The sequence below is a fragment of the Chiloscyllium plagiosum genome, unplaced genomic scaffold (genome assembly GCF_037043375.1).
Source record: "Chiloscyllium plagiosum isolate Xiang-an unplaced genomic scaffold, Cpla_swu_hap1 HiC_scaffold_10, whole genome shotgun sequence".
In the NCBI taxonomy this organism is placed as follows: Eukaryota; Metazoa; Chordata; class Chondrichthyes; order Orectolobiformes; family Hemiscylliidae; genus Chiloscyllium; species Chiloscyllium plagiosum.
Window position 1 is genome coordinate 2,260,239 of NW_028270148.1, and position 23,231 is coordinate 2,283,469.

The window sequence follows — 23,231 nt, forward strand, 5'->3', positions numbered from 1 at the left end:
ACTGGCTGCAGGCAGACGGACAGTGCTGGGCTCGGCTGGGGCACACTGGCTGCAGGCAGACGGACAGGGCTGGGCTGGGACATACTGGCTGCAGGCAGATGGACAGCGCTGGGCTGGGCTGGGACACACTTGCTGCAGGCAGATGGACTGGGCTGGGCTGGGACACACTGGCTGCAGGCAAACGGACATTGCTGGGCTGGGCTGGGACACACTGGCAGCAGGCAGACGGACAGCGCTGGGCTGGGCTGGACACACTGGCTGCTGGCAGACGGACAGCGCTGGGCTGGGCTACACTGGCTGCAGGCAGACGGCCAGGGCTGGGCTTGGACACACTGGCTGCAGGCAGACGGACAGCATTCGGCTGGGCTTGGACACACTAACTGCAGGCAGACGGACAGCGCTGGGCTGGGCTGGGACAGACTTGCTGCAGGCAGTGGACTGTGCTGGGCTGGGACCCACTGGCTGCAGGCAGACGGACAGCGCTGGGCTGGGACACACTGGCTGCAGGCAGATGGACAGCGCTGGGCTGGCACACACTGGCTGCAGGCAGATGGACTGTGCTGGGCTGGGACACACTGGCTGCAGGCAAACGGACATTGCTGGGCTGGGCTGGGACACACTGGCAGCAGGCAGACGGACAGCGCTAGGCTGGGCTGGACACACTGGCTGCTGGCAGACGGACAGCGCTGGGCTGGGCTACACTGGCTGCACGCAGACGGCCAGGGCTGGGCTTGGACACACTGGCTGTAGGCAGATGGACAGCATTGGGCTGACCTTGGACACACTAGCTGCAGGCAGACGGACAGCGCTGGGCTGGGCTGGGACACACTGGCTGCAGGCAGACGGACAGTGTTGGGCTGGGCTGAGCACACAGGCTGCAGGCAGACGGACAGCGCTGGGCTGGGCTGGACACACTGGCTGCTGGCAGACGGACAGCGCTGGGCTGGGCTACACTGGCTGCAGGCAGACGGCCAGGGCTGGGCTTGGACACACTGGCTGCAGGCAGACGGACAGCATTGGGCTGGGCTTGGACACACTAGCTGCAGGCAGACGGACAGCGCTGGGCTGGGCTGGGACACACTGGCTGCAGGCAGACGGACAGTGCTGGGCTGTGCTGGGGCACACTGGCTGCAGGCAGACGGACTGGGCTGGGCTGGGACACACTGGCTGCAGGCAAACGGACATTGCTGGGCTGGGCTGGGGCACACTGGCTGCAGGCAGACTGACTGGGCTGGGCTGAGGCACACTAGCTGCAGGCAGGTGGACAGCGCTGGGCTGGGACACACTGATGCAGGCAGATGGACAGGGTTGGGCTGGGCTGGGACACACTGGCTGCAGGAAGACGGACAGGGCTGGGCTGGGACACACTGGCTGCAGGCAGATGGACAGCGCTGGGCTGGGCTGGGACACACTTGCTGCAGGCAGACGGACAGAGCTGGGCTGAGGCACACTAGCTGAAGGAAGGTGGACAGCGCTGGGCTGGGCTGGTCTGGGACACACTGGCTGCAGGCAGATGGACAGGGTTGGGCTGGGCTGGGACACACTGGCTGCAGGCAGACGGACAGGGCTGGGCTGGGACACACTGGCTGCAGGCAGATGGACAGCGCTGGGCTGGGCTGGGGCACACTGGCTGCAGGCAGACGGACAGCGTTGGGCTGGGCTGGGACACGCTGTTTGTAGGCAGACGGACAGCGCTGGGCTGCGCTGGGACACACTGGCTGCAGGCAGACAGACAGTGCTGGGTTGGGACACACCAGCTGCAGGCAGATGGACAGCGCTGGGCTGGCACACACTGGCTGCAGGCAGATGGACTGTGCTCGGCTGGGACACACTGGCTGCAGGCAGACGGACAGCGCTGGGCTGGGGCACCGTGGCTGCAGGCAGACGGACAGCGCTGGGCTGAGGCACACAAGCTGAAGGAAGGTGGACAGCGCTGGGCTGGGCTGGGCTGGGACACACTGGCTGCAGGCAGATGGACAGGGTTGGGCTGGGCTGGGACACACTGGCTGCAGGCAGACGGTCAGGGCTGGGCTGGGACACACTGATGCAGGCAGATGGACAGGGTTGGGCTGGGCTGGGGCACACTTGCTGCAGGCAGACGGACAGGGCTGGGCTGGGACACACTGGCTGCAGGCAGATGGACAGCGCTGGGCTGGGCTGGGACACACTTGCTGCAGGCAGATGGACTGTGCTGGGCTGGGACACACTGGCTGCAGGCTGACGGACAGTGCTGGGCTGGGCTGGGGCACACTGGCTGCAGGCAGACGGACTGGGCTGGGCTGGGACACACTGGCTGCAGGCAAACGGACATTGCTGGGCTGGGCTGGGACACACTGGCAGCAGGCAGACGGACAGCGCTAGGCTGGGCTGGACACACTGGCTGCAGGCAGACGGACAGCGCTGGGCTGGGCTACACTGGCTGCAGGCAGACGGCCAGGGCTGGGCTTGGACACACTGGCTGCAGGCAGACGGACAGCATTGGGCTGGGCTGGGACACACTAGCTGCAGGCAGACAGACAGTGCTGGGCTGGGACACACTGGCTGCAGGCGGATGGTCAGCTCTGGGCTGGCACACACTGGCTACAGGCAGATGGAAAGCGCTGGGCTGGGGCACTCTGGCTGCAGGCAGTTGGACAGCGCTGGGCTGGACTGGGACACACTGGCTGCAGGCAGATGGACTGTGCTGGGCTGGGACACACTGGCTGCAGGCAGACGGACAGTGCTGGGCTGGGCTGGGACACACTGTCTGCTGGCAGACGGATATTGCTGCGCTGGGCTGGGGCACACTGTCTGCAGGCAGATGGAATGGGCTGGGCTGGGACACACTGGCTGCAGGCAGACAGACAGTGCTGGGCTGGGCTGGGACACACTGTCTGCTGGCAGACGGATATTGCAGCGCTGGGCTGGGGCACACTGTCTGCAGGCAGATGGACTGTGCTGGGCTGGGACACACTGGCTGCAGGCAGACGGACAGTGCTGGGCTGGGCTGTGGCACACTGGCTGCAGGGATACCGACAGTGCTAGGCTGAGGCACACTAGCTGCAGGAAAGTGGACAGCGTGGGGATGGGCTCGGCTGGGACACACTGGCTGCAGGCAGATGGGCTGGGCTCGGGAATACTGGCTGCAGGCAGATGGACAGCGCTGGGCTGGGCTGGGACACACTGGCTGCAGGCAGACGGACAGCACAGGGCTGGGACACACTGGCTGCAGGCAGACGGACTGCACAGGGCTGGGACACACTGGTTCCAGGCAGACGGACAGAGCTGGTCTGGGGCACACTGGCTGCAGGCAGACGGACAGCGCTTGGCTAGTCTGGGACACACTGGCTGCAGGCAGCCGGACAGCACTGGTGTGGGGCACACTGGCTGTAGGCAGACGGACAGCGCTGGGCTGGGCTGGGACACACTGGCTGCAGGCAGAGGGAGAGTGTTGGGCTGGGCTGAGCACACTGGCTGCAGGCAGACGGACAGCGCTGGGCTGGGCTGGGGCACACTGGCTTCACGCAGATGGACAGGGCAGGGTTGGGGCACACTGGCTGCAGGCAGACGGATAGCGTTGGGCTGGGCTGGGACACGCTGTCTGCAGGGAGACGGACAGCGCTGGGCTGGGCTGGGATTCACTGACTGCAGGCAAACAGACAGTGCTGGGCTGGGCTGGGACACACTGGCTGCAGGCAGACAGACAGTGCTGGGCTGGGACACACTGGCTGCAGGAAGACGGACAGCGCTGGGCTGGGACACACTGGCTGCAGGCAGATGGACAGCGCTGGGCTGGGACACACTGGCTGCAGGCAGATGGACAGCGCTGGGCTGGCACACACTGGCTGCAGGCAGATGGACTGTGCTGGGCTGGAACACACTGGCTGCAGGCAGATGGACAGCGCTGGGCTGGGGCACCGTGGCTGCAGGCAGACGGACAGCGCTGGGCTAAGGTACACTAGCTGAAGGAAGGTGGACAGCGCTGTGCTGGGCTGGGCTGGGACACACTGGCTGCAGGCAGATGGGCAGAGTTGGGCTGGGCTGGGACACACTGGCTGCAGGCAGACGGACAGGGCTGGGCTGGGACACACTTGCTGCAGGCAGATGGACTGTGCTGGGCTGGGACACACTGGCTGCAGGCAGATGGACAGCGCTGGGCTGGCACACACTGGCTGCAGGCAGATGGACTGTGCTGGGCTGGGACACACTGGCTGCAGGCAGATGGACAGGGTTGGGCTGGGCTGGGACACACTGGCTGCAGGCAGACGGACAGGGCTGGGCTGGGACACACTGGCTGCAGGCAGATGGACAGCGCTGGGCTGGGCTGGGACACACTTGCTGCAGGCAGATGGACTGGGCTGGGCTGGGACACACTGGCTGCAGGCAGACGGACAGTGCTGGGCTGGGCTGGGGCACACTGGCTGCAGGCAGACTGACTGGGCTGGGCTGAGGCACACTAGCTGCAGGAAGGTGGACAGCGCTGGGCTGGGCTGGGCTGGGACACACTGATGCAGGCAGATGGACAGGGTTGGGCTGGGCTGGGACACACTGGCTGCAGGCAGACGGACAGGGCTGGGCTGGGACACACTGGCTGCAGGCAGATGGACAGCGCTGGGCTGGGCTGGGACACACTTGCTGCAGGCAGATGGACTGTGCTGGGCTGGGACACACTGGCTGCAGGCAGACGGACAGTGCTGGGCTGGGCTGGGGCACACTGGCTGCAGGCAGACGGACTGGGCTGGGCTGGGACACACTGGCTGCAGGCAAACGGACATTGCTGGGCTGGGCTGGGACACACTGGCAGCAGGCAGACGGACAGCGCTAGGCTGGGCTGGACACACTGGCTGCAGGCAGACGGACAGCGCTGGGCTGGGCTACACTGGCTGCAGGCAGACGGCCAGGGCTGGGCTTGGACACACTGGCTGCAGGCAGACGGACAGCATTGGGCTGGGCTGGGACACACTGGCTGCAGGCAGACAGACAGTGCTGGGCTGGGACACACTGGCTGCAGGCGGATGGACAGCTCTGGGCTGGGCTGGGACACACTTGCTGCAGGCAGATGGACTGTGCTGGGCTGGGACACACTGGCTGCAGGCAGATGGACAGGGTTGGGCTGGGCTGGGACACACTGGCTGCAGGCAGACGGACAGGGCTGGGCTGGGACACACTGGCTGCAGGCAGATGGACAGCGCTGGGCTGGGCTGGGACACACTTGCTGCAGGCAGATGGACTGTGCTGGGCTGGGACACACTGGCTGCAGGCAGACGGACAGTGCTGGGCTGGGCTGGGGCACACTGGCTGCAGGCAGACTGACTGGGCTGGGCTGAGGCACACTAGCTGCAGGAAGGTGGACAGCGCTGGGCTGGGCTGGGACACACTGATGCAGGCAGATGGACAGGGTTGGGCTGGGCTGGGACACACTGGCTGCAGGCAGACGGACAGGGCTGGGCTGGGACACACTGGCTGCAGGCAGATGGACAGCGCTGGGCTGGGCTGGGACACACTTGCTGCAGGCAGACGGACTGGGCTGGGCTGGGATACACAGGCTGCAGGCAGACGGACAGCGCTGGGCTGGGCTGGGGCACACTGGCTGCAGGCAGACGGACAGCACTGGGCTGTGCTGGGACACACAGGCAGCAGGCAGACGGACTGGGCTGGGCTGGGATACACAGGCTGTAGGCTGACGGACAGCGCTGGGCTGGGCTGGACACACTGGCTGCAGGCAGACTGATAGCGCTGGGCTGGGCTACACTAGCTGCAGGCAGACGGCCAGGGCTGGGCTTGGACACACTGGCTGCAGGCAGACGGACAGCATTGGGCTGGGTTTGGACACACTAGCTGCAGGCAGACGGACAGCGCTGGGCTGGGCTGGGACACACTGGCTGCAGGCAGACGGACAGTGTTGGGCTGGGCTGAGCACAATGGCTGCAGGCAGACGGACAGCGCTGGGCTGGGCTGGGACACACTGGCTGCAGGCAGACGAACAGTGCTGGGCTGGGCTGGGTCACACTGGCTGCAGGCAGACGGACAGCACTGGGCTGGGCTGGGACACACTGGCTGCAGGCAGACGGGCTGGGCTGGGACACACTGGCTGCAGGCAGACGGGCTGGGCTGGGACACACTGGCTGCAGGCAGACGGACAGCACTGGGCTGGGGTGGACACACTGGCTGCAGGCAGACGGCCAGGGCTGGGCTGGGACACACTGGCTGCAGGCAGACGGACATTGCTGGTCTGGGCTGGGACACACTGGCTGCAGGCAGACGGACAGCGTTGGGCTGGGATGGGACACACTGGCTGCAGGCAGACGGACAGTGCTGGGCTGGGACACACTGGCTGCAGGCAGACAGACTGTGCTGGGCTGGGCTGGGGCATACTGGCTGCAGGCAGACGGACTGGGCTGGGCTGGGACACACTGGCTGCAGGCAGATGGATACCACTGGGCTGGGACACACTGGCTGCAGGCAGACGAACTGTGCTGGGCTGGGCTGGGGCACACTGGCTGCAGGCAGACGGACAGCACTTGGCCGTGCCGGGACACACTGGCTGCAGGCAGATGGACTGGGCTGGGCTGGGATACACTGGCTACAGGCAAACGGACACCGCTGGGCTGGGCTACACTGGCTGCAGGCAGATGGACAGCCCTGGGCTGGGACACACTGGCTGCAGGCAGATGGACAGCGCTGGGCTGGGCTCGGACACATTGGCTGCAGGCAGACGGACAGCGCTGGGCTGGGACACACTGGCTGCAGGCAGATGGACAGCGCTGGGCTGGGACACACTGGCTGCAGGCAGATGGACAGCGTTGGGCTGGGATGGGACACACTGGCTGCAGGCAGACAGACAGCGTTGGGCTGGGATGGGACACACTGGCTGCAGGCAGACGGACAGCGCTGGGCTGGGCTGGGACACACTGGCTGCAGGCAGATGGACAGTGCTGGGCTGGGACACACTGGATGCAGGCAGACGGACAGCGCTGGGCTGGGCTGGACTGGACACACTGGCTGCAGGTAGATGGACAGTGTTGGTCTGGGACACACTGGCAGCAGGCAGACGGACAGTGTTGGGCTGGGACACACTGGCTGCAGGCAGACAGACAGCGCTGGGCTGGGCTGGGACACTGGCTGCAGGCAGATGGACAGTGTTGGGCTGGGACACACTGGCAGCAGGCAGACGGACAACGCTGGGCTGGGCTGGGCTGGACACACTGGCTGCAGGCAGATGGACAGTGTTGGGCTGGGACACACTGGCAGCAGGCAGACAGACAGTGTTGGGCTGGGATGGGACACACTAGCTGCAGGCAGATGGACAACGCTGGGTAGGGCTGGGACACACTAGCTGCTGGCAGACGGACAGCGCTGGGCTGGGCTGGGACACACTGGCTGCTGGCAGATGGAGTGTTGGGCTGGGACACACTGGTAGCAGGCAGACGGACAACGCTGGGCTGGGCTGGGCTGGACACACTGGCTGCAGGCAGATGGACAGTGTTGGGCTGGGACACACTGGCAGCAGGCAGACAGACAGTGTTGGGCTGGGATGGGACACACTAGCTGCAGACAGATGGACAACGCTGGGTAGGGCTGGGACACACTAGCTGCTGGCAGACGGACAGCGCTGGGCTGGGATGGGACACACTGGCTGCAGGCAGATGGACAGTGCTGGGCTGGGACATTGGCTGCAGGCAGACGGATAGCGCTGGGCTGGGCTGGGCTGGACACGACACACTGGCTGCAGGTAGATGGACAGTGTTGGGCTGGGACACACTGGCAGCAGGCAGACGGACAGTGTTAGGCTGGGACACATTGGCTGCAGGCAGACGGACAGCGCTGGGCTGGGCTGGGACACACTGGCTGCAGGCAGATGGACAGTGTTGGGCTGGGACACAATGGCAGCAGGCAGAGGGACAGCGCTGGGCTGGGCTGGGACACACTGGCTGCAGGCAGATGGACAGTGCTGGGCTGGGACACACTGGCTGCAGGCAGACGGACAGCGCTGGGCTGGGCTGGACTGGACACACTGGTTGCAGGTAGATGGACAGTGTTGGTCGGGGCACACTGGCAGCAGGCAGACGGACAGTGTTGGGCTGGGACACACTGGCTGCAGGCAGACAGACAGCGCTGGGCTGGGCTGGGACACTGGCTGCAGGCAGATGGACAGTGTTGGGCTGGGACACACTGGCAGCAGGCAGACGACCAGGGCTGGGCTGGGCTGGGACACACTGGCTGCTGGCAGATGGAGTGTTGGGCTGGGACACACTGGCAGCAGGCAGACGGACAATGCTGGGCTGGGCTGGACTGGACACACTGGCTGCAGGCAGATGGACAGTGTTGGGCTGGGACACACTGGCAGCAGGCATTCAGACAGTGTTGGGCTGGGATGGGACACACTGGCTGCAGGCAGATGGACAGCGCTGGGTAGGGCTGGGACACACTAGCTGCTGGCAGACGGACAGTGCTGGGCTGGGACACTGGCTGCAGGCAGATGGACCGTGTTGGGCTGGGACACACTGGCAGCAGGCAGACAGACAGTGTTGGGCTGGGCTGGGCTGGGCTGGGACACACTGGCTGCAGGCAGAGGGACAGTGTTGGGCTGGGCTGGGCTGGGACACACTGGCTGCAGGCAGAGGGACAGTGTTGGGCTGGGCTGGGACAGACTGGCTGCAGGCAGAGGGACAGTGTTGGGCTGGGACACACTGGCAGCAGGCAGACAGACAGTGTTGGGCTGGGCTGGGACACACTGGCTGCAGGCAGAGGGACAGTGTTGGGCTGGGCTGGGCTGGGACACACTGGCTGCAGGCAGAGGGACAGTGTTGGGCTGGGCTGAGACACACTGGCTGCAGGCAGACGGACAGACAGCGCTGGCCATTCCATGCAGCGGGAGCGGCGCCGTGAGTCTCGCGAGATGCCGTGTTGTGGTTGGTGGTGGAGGGAGCACGGGCCTGGTTTCAGTTGCCGGGAACTGAGCTGCGGGGGGATAGCACGGCCAGACACTGAAGGAGGAGAGCAGGGTCTGAGAAGGGAAACCAGAAGGGAGTCTGAGGGAGGAAAGGTTTAGGAGGGAGACAGAGGGAAAGAGGTGGTAGCCAGCCAGCGCGGCGCCGTCACCATGGAAACCAAGCTGCAGAAACGGAGTGAAACCAAGAAGCCGCTGAGGGTGAAGGTGATCAGCCTGGGGAGCGCCGAGGTGGGCAAGGTGAGGGAGTCCGGGAGGTAATTGGGGCGGGGCGGGGGGGGGGGGGGGGGGGGTGCAGTGTTCGGGTTAGTATCTCAGCAAGGTTCCTTAGACACATTCCAAACCCAACCACCCCCATTGAGACATACAAGGGCAGCAGATACTGTACATTGGAACACCAGCACCCTCCAGTTCCCCTGCAAGCCATTCACCATGATTTGGAAATATGTTCAAGTAAACTAGAGATCCGAAACAAAAAGAGAACACAACATTAATGTTTTGAGACCAGTTTCCCTTTTGAGATCTTTCTTCGAAATTTTTCGTTCCTTCAATGTTGCTGGGTCAAAATTCTGCATTTCTTCCCCCCAGAACTGTGGACAGCAGCAGATCAAGCAGGCAGCAAGTCACCACTTTTGAAGGACAACTGCTGCAAAGTTATCTGAGAAGACTGTTTTTTGACAGAGCAGTAATGACTTGGAAGTTGTTATCTATGAGGATCATGAAAGTGAAGACAGTGAATTGATCCAAGTGGAAATTGGATTGACAATTGAAGAAAATACATTTGCAGGGCTCTGAAGAGAAAGTAGGGGAATAGAACTGAACAACTTTGCAGAGATGGCATAGTCACATTTGGCCAAATGACGTCCCTCTATGTTTGATAACTGAGTGCCTCTAACACTTTAATTCATTGTTGCACTTTTAATAAATGTAAGTACCTCGTCACTCTACCATCTACTTAGCTCCTTTTTTGTCAGGATTCAAATGACAAAACCAAGATAAGTTTTGACTTGGATTTTGGATTGATTCAAAAATCTAGTGTAAATATCACTATAAAACTCTGTTTTTGGATTTAAAAAATCTGTCATTCTTATCTGTTTTGAAGTATCTGTGCTTCTTGTCCCACATGAATGTGAGACTCTTGCATTTGGAAATTTTGGCAGAATTCAATGCTGTCTTTCCAACTATGGGGTCAGGGAATTCTAATTGTAAAGCCCCTTTTCCATCTTATTTATAACTTTTTCTGCAAAAAGAATGACAATATTATTAAACTTTAGCAATCTAGCCTGGCTGGTTTTTCAGTTTTGTTTTAATTCATTCCTGGGATGTTGGCATCACATCTGGCCAACATTTATTGCCTGTCCCACGTTGCCCTTGAGAAGGTGGTGATGAGCTGCTTTCTTGAACTTCTGCAGTCCACATGCTGTAGATTGACCCACAATGCCATTAAGGAGGATTAGGCTGTTGAGTCGGGACGATTGGCTATTGAGTTGGGATGATCAGCCATGATTGTGATGAATGACCACCTCCTGCTTCTGTCTTCTGTGTTTCTATGTATGGCCGTCAGTGGGTAATTCAGTTGTTTTAACTTAGTGAATGCAAATTTCAAGTGATAGTCTCCTTGCTGAGTTCAAAGTGATTAGTCAGTAGAGGGAACCCTCCTTGGTAATGTTAGGGATTGTGTACCAGCTGGAGCTTGGAACTATCTGCTATGCACAAACTCAGTATCATACTGGGTGAGATTGCTCAATTGTGCACAGGTTGGGGATGAATCGGAGCATTTTCAGTTTGACATGAGGCGTGCCTCATTTAAGTGCTGCTTTACTGGTGTAGCTCGAATTGCTGACTAATTGTGTTGTCTTTCCAGAGCTGTATCATTAAACGATACTGTGAGAAGAGGTTTGTCCCAAAATATTTGGCAACTATTGGAATTGACTATGGAGTGACAAAGTGAGTACTACTAGGGATGCTACTTTTCTCCCTACCTTTAGTTGGTTTTCCTGATAGTAATTATTGTTAAATGTTAAAATCACAATTGGTAATAAGAGTATCCACTTGAATTAAACACATTCCTGTTCCAAGAAAATTTGAGAAGCATTATCGAGTATTTGAAATAAGTTTAGATGATGAGACAGAAAGGGAGAGATTGGTGTGTGAGAGGGGTGTCACTGGGGAACAGGGGTTTGACCAGTAAGGGGAGGGTAGTACTGAAAACTAATTGAAAGAACAAAGAGCAGGCCTTTCAGTTAATCAAGACTGTGCTGATTCATGATGCCTTTCTAAATTAAAAGCCTTTTCCCCTCCACGTGGTCTGTATCTGTGTATTCCCTACATATTCATGTATCTGTCAAGATGCCTCTTAAGCGCTGCTATTGTATCCACATGCACCACATCCTTTGGCTGTGCATTCCACGCACTTACCACCCTCTGTGTAAAAAAAACCTTCCCTCTTCTCATCTTCTGTTTCCATCTTGAACCTAGGTCCCCTGGTAATTGCTATTTCTACCCTGGGAAAAAGACTCCGACTATCCATTCTGGTTTCCAGCATCTGCAGTCATTGTTTTTACCTTATCCATTCTGGCCATGCTACTCATAATTTTGTAAGCTTCTATCAGGTCACCACTCATCCTTTGCTGTTCAAGTGAAAACAAACTGGCTTCATCCAATCTCCCCCTATAGCTAATGCCCTCCAAATTAGACAACATTCTGTTGAACCACTTCTGTCCTGCTCCAAAACCTCCACATCCTCCTAAATGCGTGGTGACCAGAATTGTACACAATATTCCAAATGTGACCTAACTAAAGTCCTACACAGCTGCAACATCACTTGATAAATTTTCTCTGTGCCCCAATTGCTGAAGGTAAGCATGCCATATTCCTTCTTGACCACCTTATCCAATGGTGTTCCAACTTTCAGGGAACTGTATATTGATGATACTAAGGGTTCTGGAATTTATTGTATACTTCCCTCCTGCATTAGATCTTCCAAAATGTATTATGGCCCATGTGTCCAGATTAAATTCCACCTGCCATTTCTCCACTCCAGTTTAGCCATATACTGTTGTATTTTCTGGAAAATCTCCTCATTATCTGGAGCTCCCTCGTCTTTGTGTTGTCTGCACATTTACTAGTCAGATCACCTGCGTTCCCTCCAAATCACTTACACATATACTGCAAACAGCATGAGACCTGGAGCAAAGCATTCAGCACCCTGAACCTGTTCCAGCATTCCTATTGCAAAGACAGAATGATCTTATTTGACTTTATTTCTGACTGGAGTTAGAAGGGAGGTGATGGCCTTATGGTATTATTACTGGACTGTTGGTCCAGAGACCCAGGTAATGTTATGGGGAACCATGTTCAAATTCAGACACGAAATGGTGGTATTTGAATTCAGTGAAAATCTGGAAATAAGAGTCTAATGACAACCATGAATCCTTTGCCAATTGTTGGAAAAACCCATCTGGTTCACTCATGTCCTTTAGGGAAGAAACCTGCCATCTTTAGCTGATCTGGCTTACATGTGACTCCAGACCGACAGCAATGTGGTTGACTCTTAATTGTCCTCTGGGCAGTTACGGTTGGGCAATAAATGCTAGCCTAGCCAGCGATGCTGTCATCCCATGAAAGAATTTTAAAAATACAATGGTGAAAATGACTGTTTTACAGAAAAGGATTGAGGAAGGAATTGATGAACTTTTATAAGAGCTAGTTACTGAAAGTCATTGTGTACGCTGTTTACACTGCTGCTGTTTTGTTCAAGCAGTGGGAAAGGATATTTTGGAGACAGACTGGCTCCAGGGGTTAATACAAACTGAGATTCAGCACCGGTAGGTTGCTGATTGGTTTTTGGGGTTATGACCAGTTGTGGATACCAATGGCCATCAGTTTGACAGCAACTATCTGACACCTGCATAGCTGAACAGGTAATGGGTGTGAATGATACTAGCAGAAGTCTGAGATTACTGAATGGGCAGATGATGTGTCTCTTTCTCTCTCCAGTGAAATACCAAAAATCTGAAGAAACCCAGTTTAATTTTTCCTACTATTTGCAAAGATCTTTTGTGTTTAACCAAGAAGTCTAAGACTTGAGAATTTGTAAATTAATTACACTGTGTCTCCTGTAAAAAAATGTGAGAGCACCAGAGGAAGGGTCAGAGAACTGAAGGACATAGGGAAACAAAACAAATGGTCCATCAAATCCTGAAGACTGGTGCTGTTGAACTGTTTCTTCAGGATTTTTTCCCACCACCTATTGCACCATTTGTTTTTTTGAGTTTGGCTGTGTGCCAAAGGGTTGTGGGGGATATTTAAATTTTTAATGAGTAGAGTTATATATTGACAGTTCACAGATGTTTACCTGTGGTTAGAATCTCTTTCATTGTAAGTTCAGGTTTCTGTTAACAACAGAAAACTGGTCAGTGTCTTCCATTTAACTGGATAGAACTTGAAACTAAATAGTGGAGCAGTGGCTGGGCTCAGCTGCATGGAAAATTTTGTAAAAAGTAAACCGTGACGGCGGGGGTGAGAGGGTGGTGGTGGGGGGAATGTCTCAGCAGAGGTTATTAAAGTTTCCAGAACAAGTATTAGAACATAGAGTATGGAAGGGTCAGGAATTGAACTTTAACTGATAAGGGACAACGATGATGGGGTGGGGTGGGGGGGGAAGTTCAATTAGCATAGGTCTGAGGGTACTGTAACTAAATGCACACAGTATATGAAACAAGTTAAATCAGCTTGTAGCGCAGATTGAAATTGATGGATACGATGCTGTGGATTATCACAGAGACACGGCTGCAAGGGGATCAGGACTAGGAACTAAATATGCCAGGATATGAGTCCTAACAAAAGGACAGGCAGAGGGGTGGCTTGCTTTGTTAATAAGTAATGAAATGAAATTGATAGCAAGAAACTTGACATGTGTACCTTGATACAATGAAAAGAATAAATCAAATTAAATGAGTTTCAAAGTCATAGAAACTGTGTGGGTAGAGTTGAGGAACTGCAAAGGAAAAATGATTCTGAAGGGCATTATGTGCAGGTTCAGGAGTGTGGTGCTGGAAAAGCATATCAGGTCAGGCAGCATCTGAGGAGCAGAGTCGAGAGCACCACACTCTCAACTCTGATCTCCAGCATCTGCAGTCCTCATTTTCTCCTATTAAGTGCAGGTTTCCTAGCAGTAGTCAGGATGCAGGTAAGAAAAGACATGTATGAAAGCCATTATTACAATAATCAAGGTGGACTTCACTATGTAGGTGGAGTGGGAAAATCGGGTTGGTAACGGATCTCAGGAAAAGTCACTTGTGGAATATCTACAGGGTGGTTTTTTTGAAACAGCTTCTGGTAGATCCTGTCAGGGGACATGCAATTCAGGATTTGGTAATGTGTAATGAGGTAGACTTGATTAAAGAGCTTAAAGTGAAGGAGTCCCTCAGGGGCAGTGACCATAATATGATGGAATTCATCCTGCAGTTTGAGAGGGAAAAGTTAGAATCAGATGCAACCATATTACAACTGAGTAAAGATAACTAGAAAAACATGAGGGAGGAGTTGACCAGAGTTGATTTGGAAGGAGAGCCTACCTGGGAAGATGGTGGATCAACAAAGGCATGAGGTTTTGGGGGTAATCCAGAAGCTATAGCAGAAATTTATCCCAAGGAAGAAAAACATTCCCAAGGAGAACAACGTAGCCATGGCTGACCAGAGAAATCTGGGACAGCATAAAAGCAAAAGGAAAAGTATATGTTGCAATGAAAATTAGTGGGAAGTGAGAGGATTGGGAAGCCTTTAAACAAGCAGAAGATAACACAGGATGAAGCAGTAAGGGAGGTGTAGTGATTGTAGTGGGGTCAGCCAGCTGGACCGCATAGAATATGAGGTCCCTGATTGGGGTTGCCAATCTGGTCTTATCAGGGAGACCTGGCAGACATAAAAAGATGAATGTTAGAGATCTCATCTCTATTCTCTTTGGCAGTCCTTCGCAGACGAGAATGACTCTCTTCCACCTTCAGGGCGAGCTCATAGGTGGCTTCGCAGGTTCTGTTACACTTGGGGCAAAACATGGTCTTGGGATGGGGTGACAGCACAGTCCTTCTGCTGTTTTCACTGTTTTCGCCATGACAGCATGTCTGGAAGTGCTTGACATCTTCCAGGATACACCTCCTGCAATTTGACAGTCATGGGCCAGTGGGAATGCCTTTCTTCCCAGTGGATTCGCAGGATCTTATGTAGACAGTGTTGGTGGTACTGCTCCAGCACCTTGAAGTATCTGCCGTATCTCAGAGCCGTATAGGAGGGCAGAAGCCCCCACAGCTCTGTAAACCATGAGCTTTGTATTGGATCTGATGTTGTCCTTGAGCACCCATTTCCTCAGGTGGCCAAAAGCTGTGCTAGCACACTGGAGGTGGTGGTGGATCTCTCCAGGAAGAGCTGTTTTGGCCAACAGGAGACTCCCGAGGTATTAGAAGTGGTCAGTGTTCTCAAAGGCCTCCCATGGACCTTGATGATTGGGGGTTCACTCCACAATGCCAGGCCAGGCTAGTGGAGTACCTTCGTCTTGTGGGTGTTCAGGGTGACACCCATTCTCTCATTTGCCTCAGTAAAGGTGCTGGCAATGGTCTGGAGTACGTCCTCTGAGATTGCACATAAACAAGCATCATGTGCATACTGGTAAAAACAAGGTAAAAACAATCACTGCAGATGCTGGAAACCAGATTCTGGATTAGTGGTGCTGGAAGAGCACAGCAGTTCAGGCAGCATCCAAGGATCCAGAATCATGTGCATACTGCAGCTTGATGACCCTGGTTAGGGTGACTTTGGTTTTGGCATGAAGGTTGAATAATTTACCGCTGGTTCTGTAAGTTCGCTCCATTCCAGCGGGGAGCTTGTCAGTTGTGGGGTGAAGCATTGCAGCTAGGTAGATCGAGAACAGTGGGGGCGGGGGGGAGGCGAGGGGAATGACACAGTCCTGCTTGATACTGGTCCAAATGGAGATCGATGGGGTGGCAATATCAGAGATTGCAAGACCAGTCTTGAATAAAATTCACTTGTACTCCAGCCCTTTAATTTATGCAAGAATTTAGTGAAGCTATGAACCAATACAGCTGCAAATGTGTTGCTGGAAAAGCGCAGCAGGTCAGGCAGCATCTAAGGAGCAGGAGAATCGACGTTTCGGGCATGAGCCCTTCTTCAGGAATCATGCCCTTCTGCTCATGCCCTTCATGCCCGAAACGTCGATTCTCCTGCTCCTTGGATGCTGCCTGACCTGCTGCGCTTTTCCAGCAACACATTTTCAGCTCTGATCTCCAGCATCTGCAGTCCTCACTTTCTCCTATGAATCAATACAAGCAGTCTTTGCAGATTAAGATTATAAGTAGAATTATGTTAATTGTCACATGTGCTGAAGTACAGAAGCACAGGAGTACAGTGAAAAGTATACAATGTTGCCTCACACAACGCCATGTACGAGTGTTATGGACTAGGCCAGACCACTAAAAATGTTCTTGGGCAGGCAATCCAGACCATAACTTTGCAACTTGTTTTGGTAAGTGAGAATTACCCAGAGTAGGTTAGCTAGGTTGACTACTAGGTTTTAAAATAGACAGAAATGTATTCACAAAATTACACAATGAAACACCAAGAACAGAATAAAGAACCCCGACAGAACACAGCCTATCCAAACTAGACTTAATTATGCTGTTCCGAATATACACAACAGCCCCAGTAAACAAAACCCCTTGAAACACAGTTAAAAACTGGAACAGATGCTTACAGGTTGAAGTTAGAAGGGCAGGAAGAGAGACAGATTCCAGACAGCTCACTGTTGAACTCCTAACTAGTTCTGGCCTGAACTGCTCAGCTAGAGAGCTGACCACTCTCCTTTCATTCTACAGGTCACTTCTAAAACATGACCACTTTGGCCTGAAGTCGCTTCAGTTTGCATATAAACAAAAAGGCCTCTCAATACTCTTAAATCTCTGTTCCAAACCAGTCTAATCTGCATCTGGAAATGTTTATGACCCCTCTGTATCCTTGAGAAAAGAAACAGCTTTTAGAAAAAAGTAACCAGCTTTGTGACACATTCTCCCCTTAAAATATGAACCATCATTACCAAAAGATGGCTTCAGTTTTAAAACCCTTCAATAACCCATAGTAGTCTAAACACACAAATACACTATATTAAAGATAAAATTGCAAACATGCACAACCATATGCGAATTCAGGCTATGGCACAGCCGCAACCGAACGCTCCCGTATCTCATTTGTGTCTCGATAATGCATCAGCAATCACGTTTTCGTGACCTGCCACCTGCACAATTGTCAAACTGAATGGCTGCAACAACAAGCTCCATCTAAACAGTCTGGCATTTTTGTCCTTAAATTCTTCCACAAATGTCAATGGGTTATGATCAGTGTATACGATTGTCTCAGATGCATTGCTAGTAATACAAACACTGAAATGTTGTAATGCCAACACCAAGTTTAAAGTCTCTTTTTGCACCGTTGAATATTTCTGTTGACGAACGTTCAACTTCCTGGAAAAATACCCGATGGGTCTTTCTATCCCGTCATCATCCTCCTGCACAAGCACTGCACTGACACCCACATCACTGGCATTGATAGCCACCTTTGTGTAATCTAGCGTGGCTAATACTGAGGCAGTGGTTAACACAGTTTTTAGGCTGTCAAATGCCTTTTGACAGTCTGCTGTCCACTGAAACTTCTTACCCTTCTTTAACAATTCGGTGAGTGGAGCAGCCACACTGTTAAAGTTCAGCACAACCTTTCGGTAAAATCCACTCAACCCCAGGAATGTTGGTGCTGCTTTTTTGTTGACGGTGTGGGAAATTCCCAATTTACTTTCATTTTTGCATCCTGTGGGGCCATTTGTCCATGTCCATCAACTTGGCCTAGGAAGGTGACTTGGGCTTTGGCAAATTCACTTTTAGCTCGGTTTACCAAGTTTGCGTTCCAAAGTCGATCGAACAAGTCTGATAAATGCTGTAAATGTTCCTTCCACGAGTGACTAAAAATCACCAGGTCATCAATATACACCAACAGTTGGGTAATCCGGCAATACCTTATTAGTCAGTCTCTGAAATGTGGCTGGAGCATTTTTCATACCAAATGGCATGACTTTGAACTGATATAGTTGAGAGTGTGTTGACGGAAAAGCACAGCAGGTCAGGCAGCATCTGAAGAGCAGGAGAATCGACGTTTTGGGCATACACCTTTCATCAGAAATGAGGTTTGTGGGCCGAGGCTGAGAGATAAATGGGAGGGGGGGTGGGGTTGGAGGGAAGGTAGCTGAGAAAGCGATAGGTGGATGAAGGTGAGGGAGAAGGTGATAGGTCAGAGGGGGGAGTGATGGACAGGTCTGAAGGGCGGTGCTGAGTTGGAGGTTTGGGACTGGGATAATGTGGGGGGGAGGGGAAATACGTACGCTGTTGAAATCCACATTTATCTCGTGTGGTCGCAGGGTCCCAAGGCAGAATACGAGGCTTTCTTCCTCCAGGCATCAGGTGATAATGGTTTAGCGGTGGAGGAGGCCCAGGAGCTGCATGTCTTTGACGGAGTGGGACGGGGAGTTGAACTGTTCAGCCACGGGGAGGTGAGGTTGATTGGTGTGGGTGTCCTAGAGATGTTCTCTGAAGCAATCCACAAGAAGGTGTTTTGTCTCCCTAATATAGAGGAGGCCACACCGGGTGCAGTGGATGCAGTAGGTGACATTGATAGAGGTACAGGAAAATTTCTGATGGATGTGGAAGCATCCCTTGGAGCCTTGGATAGAGGTGAGGGGAGTGATGTGGGCACACGTTTTGCACTTCCTGCGGTGGCAAGGAAAGGTGCCGGGGGTGGGGGGGGTGGGGGGGGTGGGGGGGGGGGAGGTGCTGGGTCTGGGCCGGAGGGTGTGGACCTGACAAGGGAGTCGCGGAGGGAATGGTCTTTCCAGAACACTGATCAGGGTGGGGACGGAAATGTGTCTTTGTGGTGGGGTCCGTTCGGAAATGGCGGAAGTAACGGAGGATGATGCGAAGTGTGCGGAGGATGGTGGAGTGGAAGGTGAGGATGACAGGGGTTCTGTTCTTGTTGCGTTGGGAGGAGTGGGATTCAAGGCGGTGGTGCGTGAAGTGGAGGAAATGCACTGGAGGGCTTCATCAACTAAGTGGGAAAGGAAGTTGCGATCATGGAAGAAGGAGGCCATCTGGGTCTTTCTGAGGTGGAATTGGTCATCCTGAGAACAGATGCAGCTGAGGTGGAGGATTTGGGAATAAGAGATGGTGTTTTTACAGGAGGTAGGGTGGGAGGAGGTGTAATCTAGGGAGCTGTGGGAGTCGGTTGGCTTGTGATAGATGTCGGTCGCCGGAGAAGGTGATGGAAAGGTCCAGGAAGGGGAGGGAGGTGTCCGAGATGATCCGGGTGAATTTGAGGTTGGGGTGGAAGGTGTTGGTAAAGTTGATGAACTGTTCAACCTCCTCGTGGGAGCACGAACTGGCGTCGATGTAACTACAGAAGATGGACTGTTCCACGTATCTGACAAACAGGCAGGCATAGCTCCCCATGGCTACCCTTTTGGTTTGGCGAAAGTGGGAGGATTGGAAAGAAAAGTTGTTGGAGGTGAGGGCCAGTTCAGCCAGGTGGATGAGGGTGTCGATGGAAATGTACTGGTTGGGATCGCGTGAGAGGAAGAGATGGAGGGCTTGGAGACCTTGTGGCAGATCGATGTGCACAGGGACTGGATGGTGAAGATGAGTCATTGGGGTCCGGGGAAACAAAAATCTTGGAGGAGGTGAAGGGCGTGGGTGGTGTCATGAAGGTAGGTAGGACTAAGGGGGACAGGACGGTGTCGAGGTAGGAAGGGATGAGTTCAGTTTGAACTGATATTGTCAACTTGGTGTTACGAAAACAGAAATTGCCTTTGCTGTGTCTGACAGGGGTACTTGCCAGTCACCTATGAGCAAGTACAACTTAGAAATGTGAGTTGCTTGTCCTACCTTTTCGACACGGTCCTCTACCCATGGGATTGGATATGCTTCAGTCTTTGTAACATCATTGTCTTTGCAATAGTCCACACATAACCACTGGGTACCATCTGGCTTTGGCACCATGACTATGGGTAAGCTTCAGTTACTGTAACTCACTTCAATTGTGCCATTTTGGAGCAGGCACTCTATCTCCTTCTGAAACTTTAGAGGGTTATGCCTATGAGGATGTTGCTTAATCGGAACACCATCTCCTATCTCTACATCATGCACAATTATGTTAGTACTTCCCAGTTTGTTTCTGCATATCTCCCCATGTGATAGTAATATCTCTTTCAGGTCATTTCGATTTTCATGTGGAAGGTAGCTCAATAATTTATCCCAATTTTTGACAACTTCCTCATTGTCCAATTTGATTTGAGGAATGTCCAATTCAGAATCCTCTGAACTTGGTTCTTACTTCTGTGCTGTAATCATTAACATCATCTTTTCTTGCTTTCCTTCCCTATCAAAATACCTTTTGAACAAATTCACATGACACACTTTGTGAAATTTCTTCCTTCCTGGAGTCCTGAAGAAGTAGTTCACCTCACTCAATGTCTTCTTAATTTGATAAGGTCCACTAAACTTTGCTTTTAAAGGCTCACCTGTCACTGGAAGTAACACCAACACCTCATCCCCAATTGCAAAATTATGAATTTGTGATTTTTTATCTGCTTCTTGTTTCATTGTATGCTGTGATACTTTTAAATGCTGCCTAGCCAACCCTCCAGCTCTATTTAATTGTTCTCTAAAACTTGACACATAGTCCACATAGATTGTCTGTGAATTCTGACTTATTAATTTCTCTTCAATCAATTTTAACGGTCCTCTTACTTTATGCCCAAATGTTAATTCAAATGGACGGAATTTGGTTGATTCATTCAGTGTATTGCTGATTGCAGACAGTACAAACAGACCTCCCTTATCCCAATCATCTGGATAATCCTGATCATAAGCCCTCAACATGGTCTTTAGTGTTTGATGCCATCTCTCTAGCACTCCCTATGATTTTGGATGGTACACAGTGGAGTTGAATTGCTTAATTCCCAAGTTATCCATAGTCTTGAATAGTTTGGATGTGAATCTTGATCTGACTGGATCTTTATTGGCAGTCCGTATCTAGTAAAGCAATTTAAGTAATTCTTCTACAACCCTTTTAGGTGTGATGTTACCTAATGGGATTGCCTCTGGAAATCTAGTCGAAACATCTATTAATGTTAATAAATACTTATTCCCACTTTTTGTTTGAGGTAGGGATCAATCAGGACTCTTGTAAAACGTTCCTCAAATGCTGGAATAGGTAATAAAAGTGCAGGTTTTATTGCTGCCTTTGGTTTTCTGATTAGCTGACATGTATGACAATTGGTAGCTCATACACCACTTGCAGCACCTCCTTTGTATACCATACAGGCAAAACAATTTGATGAATCTCTGCCCGTTTCACATCTACTTGAATGTGCAGTGGTCTCCATGTTCTTATTATGACATCATTTGTTAAGTAATAACACACATGGATGGATTCACTTTCCTTCTCTGTAAATGCCTTTTGATATAACTGTTTAACTCCTCATTTCTCTGCTGTAATTCATTCATCTTACTAGAGGTAAAGGTACTTGCTTGTTTACCTATTTGCTCCTTCTGTGTTCCACTTCCCTAATCAAAGAAAGTTTCGGATAACCCTATGTCAGCTTCCTTATCTGTGATCTCTCCTGCTTCAGCTTGTGCCTCTGTGATCTTGTGATCACACAATCTGGGAAAGTATCTGGAAAATCTTTCTCCAGGTCTTCAGTTGCCAGCGTCTCGACTGGCTTTTCAACTAGAGTAGGCAGCACGCCTACCGGTGAATCATCTGTATCATTTTCAAGGACAAATTGTATTCCTGGAGCTGAGAGTTTGTCCAGTACGTCTACCTCAAAATTTTCACTCTTCTCTGGACTCTCTAGCCTCATTTTACTTGATTGAACACTTTTTGTTTCACCATGAATTCCTGTTACCAGTACCTTTTCTGGCAAGAGTCTCTCAGGAATACATATCTCCTCATCCTTCAGCATTACAGACTGAGAGGATCTTGTGTCCCTTAATATTGTAACCTCCTTACCTACTGCTTCTGGCCTATGTGCATAAACTTTACCCTTGCATGTATATTTCTTAAGCAGATCTGGCACTTCCCCCTTAATCAACCTCTGATCATCTTGTACACTCTGAGGCAGTTGTCTAACTTCCCTTGTGCTTTTTGTTACTAGTCCAATAGAACTTCCAGGCTTGTTGGTTTTCCTACAGCTGGCTTTCTCCTAGCCCACCAACACTGTGATTTCGTGTGGCTCACTTTATTACAATGAAAACATTGGAGCTTTTAACTTCTTTGCCCCCTCAAGGGTTTCTTTTTTACCTAGTAGTAAGTTATCCTTATGATCTACACTGAGATCTACCTTTCCCTTTCCATGTGAAGATTTCCCTTTGCCCCAGTTTCTATCCCTCACGGACTGATATTGATTCTGGAAGCCAAACCATGTTTTGTGGACCAGCTCATAATCATCAGCCACTTCAGCTGCTAACCTTAACTCTCTGCTCTTCCACATGAGTTCACAATACTTTCTCACTAAGGTTTCCTTCAGCCTTTATCTCCAGCCTTTTAAGCTGACTTTCCTTTTTAAGTGTCAATTTTTGAAGTTCAAACACTCTCTTTTTCTTTCTGTGCTCTCCTTTTCCCTCTCTTTTGTGGGCGGCATGGTGGCACAGTGGTTAGCACTGCTGCCTCACAGCGCCAGAGACCCGGGTTCAATTCCCGCCTCAGGCGACTCACTGTGTGGAGTTTGCACATTCTCCCCGTGTCTGCGTGGGTTTCCTCCGGGTGCTCCGGTTTCCTCCCACAGTCCAAAGATGTGCAGCTCAGGTGAATTGGCCATGCTAAATTGCCCGTAGTGTTAGGTAGGGGAATGGGTGGGTTATGCTTCGGTGGGTCGGTGTGGACTTGTTGGGCCGAAGGGCCTGTTTCCAAACTGTAATATAATCTAATCTCTTCTGCTGCTCTCTCTTTTTCTTTCTGTTCTGCTCTCTTTTTCCCTCTCTTTTGCTTTGAATCGTAACTTAAACAGTTTCATTTCTGCTGCCCTTTCTTTATCTCTCGCCTTTAACTCAGGCTGCTTCATTTGCAATTGAATTCTTGCCACCTCTATAGATTCTGATGGTTTCTCCAGCAAGTTTAAATGCTGAGCTACTGCTGTACTTATCTCTGCTTTCCTCACAGAAGCAGGCAAGTCCAATTCCAGTTGGTCTGCTCA

At 52.5% G+C, this 23,231-nt stretch overlaps 1 protein-coding gene across 2 annotated transcripts in view; it reads left to right on the plus strand.

Moving 5' to 3' along the window:
• The first annotated feature begins 8,916 nt into the window (after positions 1-8,916).
• Positions 8,917-23,231, plus strand: part of dnajc27 (DnaJ (Hsp40) homolog, subfamily C, member 27) — a 56,718-nt gene continuing 42,403 nt past the window's right edge. Inside the window, exons 1-2 of one of the 2 annotated variants that reach the window (XM_087990957.1) lie at positions 8,917-9,160; positions 10,794-10,876. In XM_087990957.1, coding sequence (XP_087847083.1) covers positions 9,083-9,160; positions 10,794-10,876 — 161 coding nt within the window. In that variant the 5' untranslated portion in view covers positions 8,917-9,082. Of the gene's footprint in view, positions 9,170-10,793; positions 10,877-23,231 lie in introns of both variants that reach the window. The other variant, XM_043696736.2, reaches the window with a different exon arrangement.